Source organism: Saccopteryx bilineata, chromosome 3 (assembly GCF_036850765.1).
Source record: "Saccopteryx bilineata isolate mSacBil1 chromosome 3, mSacBil1_pri_phased_curated, whole genome shotgun sequence".
Lineage (NCBI taxonomy): Eukaryota > Metazoa > Chordata > Mammalia > Chiroptera > Emballonuridae > Saccopteryx > Saccopteryx bilineata.
Genome location: NC_089492.1, coordinates 149,932,824 through 149,946,124, shown reverse-complemented (window position 1 = coordinate 149,946,124; position 13,301 = coordinate 149,932,824). Strand labels below are relative to the sequence as shown.

At 44.6% G+C, this 13,301-nt stretch overlaps 1 protein-coding gene and 1 pseudogene across 6 annotated transcripts in view; one reads left to right on the top strand and one right to left on the bottom strand.

The window, feature by feature from the left end:
• Positions 1 to 13,301, top strand: part of ZNF892 (zinc finger protein 892) — a 31,953-nt gene that overhangs the window by 4,205 nt on the left and 14,447 nt on the right. For all 6 annotated transcript variants that reach the window (XM_066267725.1, XM_066267719.1, XM_066267720.1 and 3 more), the window contains exon 3: positions 11,055 to 11,160. In XM_066267725.1, the coding sequence (XP_066123822.1) occupies positions 11,055 to 11,160 (106 nt within the window). The remainder of the gene's footprint in view (positions 1 to 11,054; positions 11,161 to 13,301) is intronic.
• Positions 7,813 to 10,352, bottom strand: LOC136328651 (ribosome biogenesis regulatory protein homolog; annotated as a pseudogene).

Here is a 13,301-nt window from a genome sequence, read left to right as displayed (position 1 = left end):
CTATTGACTATTTGTATGTCCTCTTTGGAGAAGTGTCTGTTCATTTCTTTTGCCATTTTTGGATTGGATTTTTATCTTCCTGGTGTTAAGTTTTACAAGTTCTTTATAAATTTTGGTTATTAACCCCTTATCAGATGTATTGTCGAATATGTTCTCACATTGTGTGGTTTGTCTTTTTATTTTGTTCATATTGTCTTTAGCTGTGCAAAAGCTTTTTAGTTTGATATAGTGCCATTTGTTTATCCTGTCCTTTATTTCACTTGGCCCTGGAGGTATAAATCAGCAAATATATTGCTGCAAAAGATGTCGGAGAGCTTACTGCCTATGTTTTCTTCTAAGATGCTTATGGTTTCACAACTTACATTTAAGTCTTTTATCCATTTTGAGTTTATTTTTGTGAATGGTGTAAGTGGGTGGTCTAGTTTGATTTTTTTGCAGGTAGCTGTCCATTTTTCCAACACCATTTGTTAAAGAGACTGTCTGTACTCCATTGTATGCTCTTACTTCCTTTGTCAAATATCAATTGTCCATAAAAGTATGGGTTTATTTTTGGATTCTCTGTTCTGTTCCATTGATCTATATGCCTGTTCTTAGGCCAGTACCAAGCTGTTTTGAGTACAATGGTCTTGTAGTACAACTTGATCTCAGGAAGTGTGATACCACACACTTTATTCTTCTTTTTCAAGATTGCTGAGGCTATTCATGTTCTTTTTTGGTTCCATATAAATTTTTGGAATATTTGTTCTATATCTTTGAAATATGCCATTGGTATTTTAATAGGAATTGCATTGAATTTATAAATTGCTTTGGGTAATATAGACATTTTAATGATGTTTATTCTTCCTATCCATGAACATGGTATATGCTCCCACTTGTTTGTATCTTCCTTGATTTCTTTTATCAATGTTTCATAATTTTTTGAATACAAGTCTTTAATCTCCTTGGTTAAATTTACTCCTAGGTACTTTATTTTTTTTGTTACAATAGTGAAGGGAATTGTTTTCTTAATTTCTCTTTCAGATAGTTCATTGTTGGTGTATAAAAATGCTTCTGATTGGCCCTGGTCGGTTGGCTCAGCGGTAGAGCGTCGGCCTGGTGTGCGGGGGATCCAGGTTTGATTCCTGGCCAGGGCACATAGGAGAGGCGCCCATTTGCTTCTCCACCCCCACCCCTCCTTCCTCTCTGTCTCTCTCTTCCCCTCCTGCAGCCGAGGCTCCATTGGAGCAGGGATGGCCCGGGCGCTGGGGATGGCTCCTTGGCCTCTTCCCCAGGCGCTAGAGTGGCTCTGGTCACGGCAGAGCGACACCCCAGAGGGGCAGAGCATCGCCCCCTGGTGGGCAGAGCATCGCCCCTGGTGGGCATGCCGGGTGGATCCCGGTTGGGTGCATGTGGGAGTCTGTCTGACTGTCTCTCCCCGTTTCCAGCTTCAGAAAAATACAAAAAAAAAATGCCTCTGATTTCTGAATATTAATTTTATATTCTGCCACCTTGCTGAATTCATTTATCAGGTCCAGTAGTTTTTTGACTTAGACTTTAGGATTTTCTATATACAGTATCATATCATCAGCAAACAATGATAGTTTTACTTCTTCTTTTCCAATTTGGATGTCTTTTATTTCTTTTTCTTGTCTGATTGCTGTGGCTCGGACTTCCAGAACTATGTTGAATGAGAGTGGTGAAAGGGGGCACCCATGCCTTGTTCCTGATCTTAATTTTTTTTACAGAGACAGAGAGAGAGTCAGAGAAAGGGATAGATAGCGACAGACAGACAGGAACAGAGAGAGATGAGAAGCATCAATCATTAGTTTTTTGTTGCGACACCTTAGTTGTTCATTGATTGCTTTCTCATATGTGCCTTGACCACAGGCCTTCAAAGGACCAAGTAACCCCTTGCTCAAGCCAGTGAGCTTAGGTCCAAGCTGGTGAGCCTTGCTCAAACCAGATGAGTTCACATTCAAGCTGGGGACCTTGGGGTCTTGAACCTGGGTCCTCTGCATCCCGGTCCAATGCTCTATCCACTGCGCCACCGCCTGGTCAGGCCTTGTTCCTGATCTTGAGATTGCTTTTAATTTTTGCCCATTGAGTATGATGTGGGCCGTGGGTTTGTCATAGATGGCCTTTATCATGTTGAGGTATGTTCCCTGTATTCCCACTTTGCTGAGAGTTTTGATCATAAATGGGTGCTGTATTGTGTCAAATGCTTTTTCTGCATCTATTGATATTATCATGTGGTTTTTCTCCTTCTTATTGTTTATGTGATGAATCACATTGATTGATTTGCAAATATTGTACCACCCTTGCCTCCCCAGAATAAATCCCATTTGATCATCATATATATTTTCATATATTGCTGGATCTGGTTTGCTAATATTTTGTTGAGAATTTAGCATCTAAATTCATCAGGAATATTGGCCTATAATTTTTCTTCCTTTGTATTGTCTTTGCCTGGTTTTGGAATCAGAATTATGGTCGCCTCATAAAAGGAGCTTGGAAGTCTTACCTCCTCCTGAATTTTTGAAATAGCTTGGAAAAGATAGGAGTTAATTCTTTGAATATTTGATGAAATTCACCTGTGAAGCCATCTGGCCAAGGGCTTTTGTTTGTTGGCAGTTTTTTGATAACTGTTTTGATCTCATTTGTTGTAATCGGTCTGTTTAGGTTTTCTGATTCTTCCAGATTGATTTTTGAAAGATTATGTTTTGAGGAATTTGTCCATTTTACCTAGGTTGTATAATTTTTTGACATACAGTTCTTCATAGTATTTTCTTACAATCCTTTGTATTTCTGCTGTGTCAGTTGTTACTTCTCCACTTTCATTTCTAATTTTATGTATCTGAGTCCTCTCTCTTTTTTTCTTGGTGAGTCTCTTAAAAGGTTCATCGATCTTGTTTACCTTTTCAAAGAACCAGCTCTTGGTTTCATTGATCCTCTGTATTGTTTCTTTAGCGTCTATGTCATTTATTTCTGCTCTGATCTTTATTATTTCCTTCCTTCTACTTCCTCTGGGTTTTACTTGCTGTCCTTTTTCTCGTTCTTTTAGTTGTTGGGTTAAGTTGTTTATTTGAGCTTTTTCTAGCTTCTTAAGTTATGCCTGTAATGCTATGAACTTCCCTCTCAAAACTGCTTTTGCTGTGTTCCATAAAGTTTGAGTTGTTGTATGCTTATTTTCATTTGTTTCAAGGAAATTTTTTATTTCTTCTTTGATCTCGTTAACCCATTCATTATTTAATAACATGCTATTTAGTTTCCAAGTGTCTGAGTGTTTTTCAGTATTTCTAACTGATTTCTAGTTTCATGCCATTGTGATCAGAGAAGATGCTTGATATGATTTCATCTTCTTAAATTTGTTGAGACTGCTTTGTGCCCTAACATGTGGTCTATCCTAGAGAATGTACCATAAGCACTTGAAAAGAATGTATATTCTGCTGCTTTTGGGTCAAAGGTTCTGAAGATATCTATTAAATCCATTTGATCTAGTGTGTCCCTTAAGTCTGCTGTTTCTTTGTTAATTTTCTTTCTTGAGGATCTATCCAGTGATGTTAGTGGGGTATTGACATTCCCAACTATTATAGTAGTGCTGTTGATCTCTCCCTTTATGTCCATCAAAGTCTGCTTTATATATTTAGGTGCTCCTATGTTAGGTGCATAGATATGTATAATGGTTATCTTCTCCTGTTGGATTTTCTCCCTTTATCATTATGTAGTGACCTTCTTTATCCCTTACTACCATCTTTGTTTTAAAGTATATTTTGTCAGATATAAGTATTGCTACCCCAGCTTTTTTTTTTTAATTTCCATTTGCATGAAATATTTTTTTCCATCCTTTTACTTTCAGTCTATGTGTATCTTTTGTTTTGAGGTTGGTCTCTTGTAGACAGCATATGTACAGGTCCTGTTTTCTTATCCATGCAGCTACCCTATGTCTTTTGATTAGAGTATTTAGTCCATTTACATTTATTGATATGTAGTTGTTTATTGCCATTTTATTCTTTAAATCTACATTCCTCTTTTACTAGATTTTTTCACCACTTTGTTTTATTTATAGGAGGCCCCTTAACATTTCTTGCAGCATTGGTTTGATTGTAATGAATTCCTTGAATTTCTTTTTTTTTTTTTTTTTGGTCTGGGAAGCTTTTTATTTCTCCTTCAATTTTATTTTATTTTATTATTATTATTTTTTCTTTAAGGTGTTTCTTTTTTTAAAAATTTTATTTATTTATTTTTCACAGAGACAGAGAGTGAGTCAGAGAGAGGGATAGACAGGAACGGAGAGAGATGAGAAGCATCAATCATTAGTTTTTCATTGCGCGTTGCAACACCTTAGTAGTTGTTCATTGATTGCTTTCTCACATGTGCCTTGACCGTGGGCCTTCAGCAGACCGAGCAACCCCTTGCTGGAGCCAGCGACCCTGGGTCCAAGCTGGTGAGCCTCGCTCAAACCAGATGAGCCCGCACTCAAGCTGGCGACCTTGGGGTCTTGAACCTGGGTCCTTCTGCATCCCAGTCCGATGCTCTATCCACTGCACCACCACCAGGTCAGGCATCCTTCAATTTTAAACGATAGCCTTGCTGGATAATGAAGTCTTGGTTGTAGGTTCTTGTTCTGCATTACTTTGAATATTTCTTGCCATTCCCTTCTGGCCTCAAGTGTTTCTGTTGAAAAGTCAGATGTCATCCTTATGGGAGCTCCTTTGTAGGTGATTGACTGCTTTTCTCTTGCAGTTTTTATATTTCTTAGCTTTGGTATTTTGATTATGATATGTCTTGGTGTGGGTCTCTTTGGGTTCTTTTTAAATGGGGTTCTCTGTGCTTCTTGAACCTGTGACTCCTTCATCAATTTAGGGAACTTTTCAAGTATGAGTTCTTCAATCAGGTTTTCTATCTGTTGTTCTTTCTCTTTTCCTTTAGAAACCCCTATTATGTGGATATTGTTTCTCTTCATGTTGTCACAGAGCTCTCTTAGAGTTTTCTCAGACTTTTTGATCCTCTTTTCTTTTTGTTGTTCTGCTTCCATGCTTTCGATTATCTTGTCCTCTAAGTCGCTGATTTGACCCTCTGCTTCATCCAGCCTGCTTTTAATTGCTTCTAGTGTAGTCTTCATTTCTGATATTGTGTTTGTCATTTCTGTCTGGTTTCTTTTTATGATTTCAGTGTCTTTTTTGATGCTTACACTTTATTTAAGTGCTCATTAAGTCCATCCATTGTAGCTTTGAGATCCTTAAGCATCCTAACAATCCTTATTTTAAACTCTGCATTTGGTAATTTGATTACTTCCATTTCATCCAATTCTTTTTTTTTTTTTTTTTCATCCAGTTCTTTTTGGGGGGATTTTTCTTATGTTCCTCTGTCTTCTCATTGTTTCTGTGTGTGGTTTGCAGGCTTAAGTTGTAGTGTCCTTAATTAGTAGAGCTACTTTAAAGTCATGATTTGCCTGCTGTCTGTTTGCTTAACTCAGCAGGGAGCTTGTTTGTTGATCTCAGCAGGGGGCTTAGTTGAAACTGTATCCAGGGCCCTGGCCGGTTGGCTCAGTGGTAGAGCATCAGCCTGGTGTGTAGGAGTCCCGGGTTCGATTCCTGGCCAGGGTACACAGGAGAAACGTCCATCTGCTTCTCCACCCCTCCCCCTCTCCTTCCTCTCTGTTTGTCTCTTCCCCTCCTGCAGCCGAGGCTCCATTGGAGCAAAGTTTGCCTGGGTGCTGAGGATGGCTCTGTGGCCTCTGCCTCAGGCGCTAGAATGGCTCTGATTGCGGCAGAGCAATGCCCCAGATGGGAAGAGCATCGCCCCCTGGTGGGCATGCCGGGTGGATCCTGGTCGGGCGCATGCAGGAGTCTGTCTGACTGCCTTCTGTTTCCAGCCTCAGAAAAATACAAAAAAAAAAGAAAAAGAAACTGTATCCAGGAATGCGGTGGGTGTGATGTCTGAGAATCTGAAGGTGTGTGTTCTGCCAGTTACTCTCTGAGGGTGGGGCATTTTCAGTATGAAGGGGAGGTGTAGCTCAGGTCCCCCTGGAAACCTGAGTCACTGCCCCTTCTCCTTACTTCCTCCTTTCTGTCATGTCTTTCACGATTGGAGCTGGAGAGCTCTTTCAAGGTGGGACACCTGGATCCACTTTAAGCTTGTGCTGGGTGGAAGGATCAACCCCTCCCCCAGCTATGGCTGCCTCCGCATGAGAGACTGAGTCAGCTTAATTCAGGTCGGCCCAGGCACTCCTCTCCCCATCACCATTTGTCTCGCTCTCCCCACTTTCCTTATTCTTGACCAGTCAGTCCTATCAGCCCTCAGAGCCCGTGGATCCCCAGGCAAGTGGCTGTGAGCGATATTTTCTTCTCTGTCCCTTTATGGCACCCCAGCTGCTTCCCACATACAGAACTTTCTCTCTTCTCCCCACTCAATACTGTCTGGCTGTCTCCTCCAGTCCCTGGGTATCTAGGCTGGGTCTCTGTTTCTGAGACTGAGGGTCCCCGCCTCTGAGGGTCTCTCTTCTTGTAATGAGAGCCCTTCTAGACCCTCAGTCTTCCCTTGCTCCTAGGAGCAGAGAACACCCACCACGTCCCCGCACTCCCTAGCAAGATTGGTGTGGATTCTTCTGTGCTCCTTGGTTTTTGAGTCCTGTTCTTTTAGTCCAAGGTTAGTTTTTTATGATGATTGTTCCTAAATTAATTTGTAATCCAGTTTGGTGGTAGGAGATGGCAGTCTGTGTGTCTGCCTACTCCACTGCCATCTTCCATTTCTCAAATGTCCTTTTTCAGTTTTGACCAAGTTCTTTCCCTAGTTCTTAGGTTATCAAATACATCTTTTAAATCTCCAGCCAGAGAACTGGTTGTTGGAAACACATTAATATATAAGTCCACATTTACATGCTATCTTGAGAGGAGGACAGTTCTATCTCTTCAACCTCAAGCTCAATGAAGGCAGTAGCCACCTTCTGCATCCCCTACAAGACTTAGACCTTAACATTTATACTAGTTATTGGTTTATAAGCAGGTGCTTATAAACCAACTTAGTGTTGCCCTCCTATCCTCTTGCCACCCAAGCCAGGTGGCCTAGAGCAGTGGTCCCCAACCCCCGGGCCGCGAACCGGTACCAGTCCATGGGCCATTTGGTACTGGTCCACAGAGAAAGAATAAATATCTTACATTATTTCCATTTTATTTATATTTAAGTCTGAACGATGTTTTATTTTTAAAAAATGACCTGATTCTCTCTATTACATCCATCTAAGACTCACTCTTGACACTTGTTTTGTAAGTTCGACAATTATATTTAAAAATACCACAGTTTTTATGCCAGTCGCATAATTTTATTTTGTGCATTTATCCGTCCCACCTTAAAGGCCGGTCCGTGAAAATATTTCCATTGCCCAAAAAATGTTGGGGACCACTGGCCTAGAGTTCATCTTGCCTCCAGAACCTACTTTCTCCATCCCCCTAACTGGGTGAACCCCTTTCTTCTTGCCTCCAGAACCCAGCTGGCCCCTTTTTTCTTGCCCTTGTGGCTCATTTTCCTCTTCTTGGCCACCTCTTCCTAGTCCCCCCTTCTCTGGCTTATTGGTGGCCCTTGTCACATCCAGCTGAAGCTTTTTGCTGTTTGTGATTTGCAGCATCTCCAGTCTCCAGCTGGCTCTATTTTCTCTACTGCAAAGTCCCAGAAAAGGGATTGAAACTTCTTTTTCTTCTTAAAATTTTATTTATTGATTTTAAAGAGGAAAGGCAAGAGAGAGAGACAGAAACATCAATCTGTATCTGTATGTGCCCTGACTGCAGATCAAACTGGCAACCTCTGCATATCCGGACAATGGTCTAACCAACTGAACTATCTGGTCAGGGCTAGAACTTTCTCTTCTTGCTGGAGCTCCTGGGTATCTTCTGTTTGGGCAAGCACAGTGGTCCCCAACCCCTGGGCCGTGGACTGGTACCGGTCCGTGGGCCATTTGGTACCGGTCCGCAGAGAAAGAATAAATAACTTACATTATTTTCATTTTATTTATATTTAAGTCTGAACGATGTTTTATTTTTAAAAAATGATCAGATTCCCTCTGTTACATCCGTCTAAGACTCACTCTTGACACTTGTCTCGGTCACGTGATACATTTATCCATCCCACCCTAGAGGCTGGTCATGAAAATATTTTCTGATATTAAACTGGTCCGTGGCCTGACCAGGCGGTGGCGCAGTCAATAGAGCATTGGACTGGGATGCAGAAGGACCCAGGTTCGAGACCCCAAGGTCGCCAGCTTGAGTGCGGGCTCATCTGGTTTGAGCAAGGCTCACCAGCTTGGACCCAAGGTCCCTAGCTCCAGCAAGGGGTTACTCAGTCTGCTGAAGGCCCACGGTCAAGGAACATATGAGAAAATAGTCAATGAACAAGTAAGGTGTTGCAGCATGCAATGAAAAACTAATGATTGATGCTTCTCATCTCTCTCCGTCCCTGTCTGTCTGTCCCTGTCTATCCCTCTCTCTGACTCACTCTCTGTCTCTGTGAAAAATAAAAAAATAAATAAAATTTAAAAAAAAAAAAGGTCCATGGCCCAAAAAAGGTTGGGGACCACTGGGCAAGCAGCCTTGGAAGTGCCCCACAGAAGTGCTGGAAACCTTGGCCACTTGCAAGATGCAGCCCAGCTCCTCCTTACTCTGGTGTCCCATAGGGTACATGCCAGCTGAGCTGGGCAGCTGCATCTTGTGTGCATCTAAGTTACATGGCTGGTTCAGCTCTTTCTTGGCTGCCTGTTCCTTTTAGCCAGAATCTGCTTGGCCAACTGGTCCTCCAAGGAGTCGGCACTACCAGGCACTTCAATTAGCCATTCCTTGATGTCATCCAGGTGTGCTGGTAGTGGCACCCCACTGGCCACTCATCTCATCCCACACCAGATTGGTCATCTAGGGTTGGATGTCTTTGGGGCACACAAACGGCTGCTGATGTGTAAGCAGCCGCGGCTGGGTACAGGCTTCTCATGGGGCAGGTGAGTGGTGGGCTCTGTAGCTGTACCACTGCGCTTCTTCCACGTGTTCTGTGGGCACTGCCACAGCCACAGCTGATCAATGAGCAGCTGTATGTTGTCCCACCAGGGACCTCAGTTCAGCCTCCAGTGTGGGTCCCCTGTGTTACAGGCCTGTGGGGGAGTTCAGTCCAAGGCCATCAGGTTATCCTATTGGTAGAACTCCAGCTCCAGCTCCCTGTGCGCCGTAATGCACTGCAGCATCTTGGCTTCGTCCTGATCCACCTTTGCCAGTAGCTTCTCCAGACTCTGGCCCTCCAAGTCTCGGGGAAGGCAATTTCTGTTTGATATATTCTGTTCCCTTCCCCACCTCTGTTTCCATGCACTTTTATAGAACACTCCTTTTATAAAGTTGATTCTACTAATTCTCGTTCAAGTATTTCTTCCTTCTTTTCTGAGAAATAGTGACAGTGTTCCTGCTGTGTGCCAGGTACTGGGGCTGCTTCAGTGAGGAAAAACAGACCTGGCCCTGGCTCTCAAGGAGTTTAGCTTGAATGGGACAGAGAGATGTTAATCAGGAAGTCTCCTCAAAGTGTACATGATCCAAGAGAAGGGAAGGAGCACGGTGCTACAACCCAGAGTCAGGGACGGCTTCCCTGAGGAGGTGACAGTTGAGCTGAGATCTGAAGTATGAGTGGGATTACAAAAACTGAAAAGAAAGGGGGAAAATAAGCTAAAGGATGCATGGGGGGGAGCATTCAAGAACAGGAAGTGGCACATGAAAAGGGACCAGATGGAATGGCAGTTTTCCAGCAGCTGAAAGGTGGCCTCCAGTGTATGATGGGGCTAAGGGTAGGTGCAGGCGGGAGTCAGACCCATCAGGACCTCGGAGAGATATTGAGAACACTTTGGCAAGAACTCTTTTACAAACAAACTTATTTCTGTGATTTGTTTAGCAAACATCTCAATGTTTAATATATAGTGGACTGATTTTATTCTCAAAGGAAAATTAGAGATAAATATTTTATATTTCTTGGACCTTTTGCATTTTAAAATCATACAATAAGGAAAATACCTCATGCATTATTATATTTTCTCTACTTTCCTAAGTCTAAATCAGGGGTCCCCAAACTTTTTACACAGAGGGCCAGTTCACTGTCCCTCAGACCATTGGAGGGCCGCCACATACAGTGCTCCTCTCACTGACCACCAATGAAAGAGGTGCTCCTTCCAGAAGTGCGGCGGGGGCTGGATAAATGACCTTAGGGGGCCGCATGTGGCCCTTGGGCCGTAGTTTAGGGATGCCTGGAGTAAGGATCTATAGTTCTGTAATTTAATTTATTGATATATAAACTAATAACTTGGTACCTTTAGGTTTTACATCAAAGATGCTTTCCTTCTTACTTGCAGGTAACATGTAGTCCTAATGCATGGAGGCAAGGAGCCAGTCTGTGGCTATAAATACAGCTGTCCCCCCTTATCTACAATTTAGCTTTTGCAATTTCAATTACCTACAGTCAACCATGATCCAAAAATATTAAATGGAAAATTCCAGAAATAAACAGTTCATAAGTTTTAAACCATGCTCTGCTTCGAGTAGCATGATGAAATCTTGTGCTGTTCTGCTCCAGCCTGCCCAGGACATGAGTCATTCCTTTGTCCAGCAGCTCCACTCTGTTTAGGCTACTTCTTGTTAGTCCTTTAGTAGCCATGTCTGTTACCAGGTCAACTGTCATGCTATCACAGTGCTTGTGTTCAAGTAAGCCCTATTTTACTTAATAATGGCCCCAATGTGCAAGCATAGTGATGCTGGCAATTCAGATATGGCAAAGGCAAGTCCCAAGTGCTTCTTTTAAATGGAAAGGTATGTATGTACAGGAAAAAAAAGTATATGTTGGGTGTGGTACAGTTTGAGGTTTCAGGTATCTGCTGGGGGTCTCAGAACATGTTCCCCATGGATAAGGGAGGACCACTATACACTAGAGAATGTTAGTGTTGGAAGAGATGTCTAACCTTCCTGTCCTTCCTGTCTTCCTTCTTCTGTGCTGCTGGTTTGAGTCCTTCCCAGAGGCCTCTGGAAAGAGGTCCCTCGCTGAGCATGATATGTTTGATTTTTCAGGAGCTGCTGAATATCGGGGATATGGCTGAGGCTCTCACCCAGTGGGGGCAGCTGAACCCTCCTCAGGGAGGTGTGCATGAGACGCATAGGAGTCTGGTCTTGCTGGGTAAGGATTGCTCCTCATTCCCCCTGTGAATTTATTCAGTGTGGTACCTTTGCTTTCAGTTCCTAGAATCTCCAAGGTGCTTAGGTTCAAAGAGTCTTAGTTCCTGGAAGGCCTGAGATGTGTAATTTTTGCTTTTTGTTTCTGGATATGGTTTTAACACTCTTAGAGTTTGAAATGGACTCCTTTTTATCATATTTGCCTAAGGATATATATATATATATATTTTGTATTTTTCTGAAGCTGAAAACGGGGAGAGACAGTCAGACAGACTCCCGCATGCGCCCAACCGGGATCCACCTGGCACGCCCACCAGGGGCGAAGCTCTGCCCACCAGGGGGCGATACTCTGCCCCTCCGGGGCATCGCTCTGCCACGACCAGAGCCACTCTAGCACCTGGGGCAGAGGCCAAGGAGCCATCCCCAGCGCCTGGGCCATCTTTGCTCCAATGGAGCCTTGGCTGCGGGAGGGGAAGAGAGACAGAGAGGAAGGAGGGGGGGTGGAGAAGCAAATGGGCGCTTCCCCTATGTGCCCTGGCCGGGAATCGAACCCGGGTCCCCCACACGCCAAGCCGACGCTCTACCGCTGAGCCAACCGGCCAGGGCCAAGGATATTTTTTTAAGTGTGAGGAGGGGCATTCGTGAGACAGACTCCCGCATGTGCCCCAAATAGGATTTACCCAGCAACCCCTGTCTGGGGCAAATGCTTGAGTACCAAGCTGTCCTGAGCACCTGAGGCTGATGCTCGGACCAATTGAGCTATCCTTAGCATCCAGGGATGATGCTCGAACTAATTAAGCCACTGGCTGTGGGAAGGAAAGAGAAAGAGAAGGAGGGAAAGAGAAGCAGATGGTCACTTCTTATGTGTACCTTCACTGGGGAACAAATCCAGGACACTGTACACCAGGCCAACACTCTATCCACTGAACCAACAGGCCAGGGCTGCCTAAGGATATTGAGATGAAGTTCAAGTGAAAACACCTCTTAAGAAATGGGTGCTTGAACTTTGGACTAAACTAAGAGGATTTTTCAACCAAGGAACACTGAAGAAGGCACACACTGAGACTGATAGGAAAAGCAGAAACGTGGAGAGGGCTGCCAAGCTCCCCAGAGCAAACGGCAGCTGGGAGAGACTTGCGTGGTGGGAAGTGAGTTTAGCAGAGAGAGGGTCCTGAGTTCCAGGAACAAAGCCCCAGCCTGCAGCCCCAGAGCCTAGAAGAGGCGTATGGACAGTATTTAGCTGGAAACAAGACAGGAAACTGTTTGTGAGAAAGAGACTGATTTCTCAGACCCAGGATTCTTCTTAAAGGGACTGCGCAGAACACCTCTCTCACAACCACTCACCGGGGGCTCCAGGGAACGGGGAGAGAGGAGAGGACTGGAGTAGCAGGAAGAGAGTGTAATCTAGGAGGCACAGGGAGAAACATTTAGAGAGACAGCCACCCTAACCCCTGGGATGAGTCACTCCCCAAATCTGAAGTGAATATTTCCCCTGGAAATAGCAATACCAGCAAAGGGAAGCAGGACACCAGCCAAACTCTCCCATGGCACTCAGAGCAGAGTCGCTTAGAAGGAGGGAGCTTTCGAGACTACAGTAGTGAGTGTAAGAGTCTGAGCTGCATCGCCCCCATCCACACGGCTGAGGGCTCACCTCAGGGTGGGCGGTGGTGGGACGCGGAAGCATGGTTCTGTTGGCAAGGGCGGAAGCCCGCTGGCCACCAAGGCCCAGGTGTGAGCTCAGTCTTGCCCAACTGGGGAGGAGGGGACACGTGAAAGTGGTCAAGCCCAGCTGCAGGCCGCCTGCAATCCAGTCTGCAGGGGAAGGGCAGGAGCCCTAGGGGCGTGGAGACCTGCCCTTGAGCAAGGGCGCAGGAGTGCAGCCTTGCCCCGCCCTCAGAACCCAGACTTGTAGCCTAAAGTGGGAGCCGGCTCTTCCCGTGGGGGTGGAGCCAAAAGCCCAAACAGGCGGAGTCCTGCTACTGAGCGTGGGCACACAGCCCCGCCTGGCCTGTGGAGCCAAGGTTTGCAGCCGTCCCACTAGTGGGCTTCTCCTGCAGGGGCAGCGTAAAAGCCCGAAATCAGGCAGAGACCTGCAGCTGAGCAAAGGTGCTCACCCCTGCCCTCAGGGCCAAGCATAATGCCACG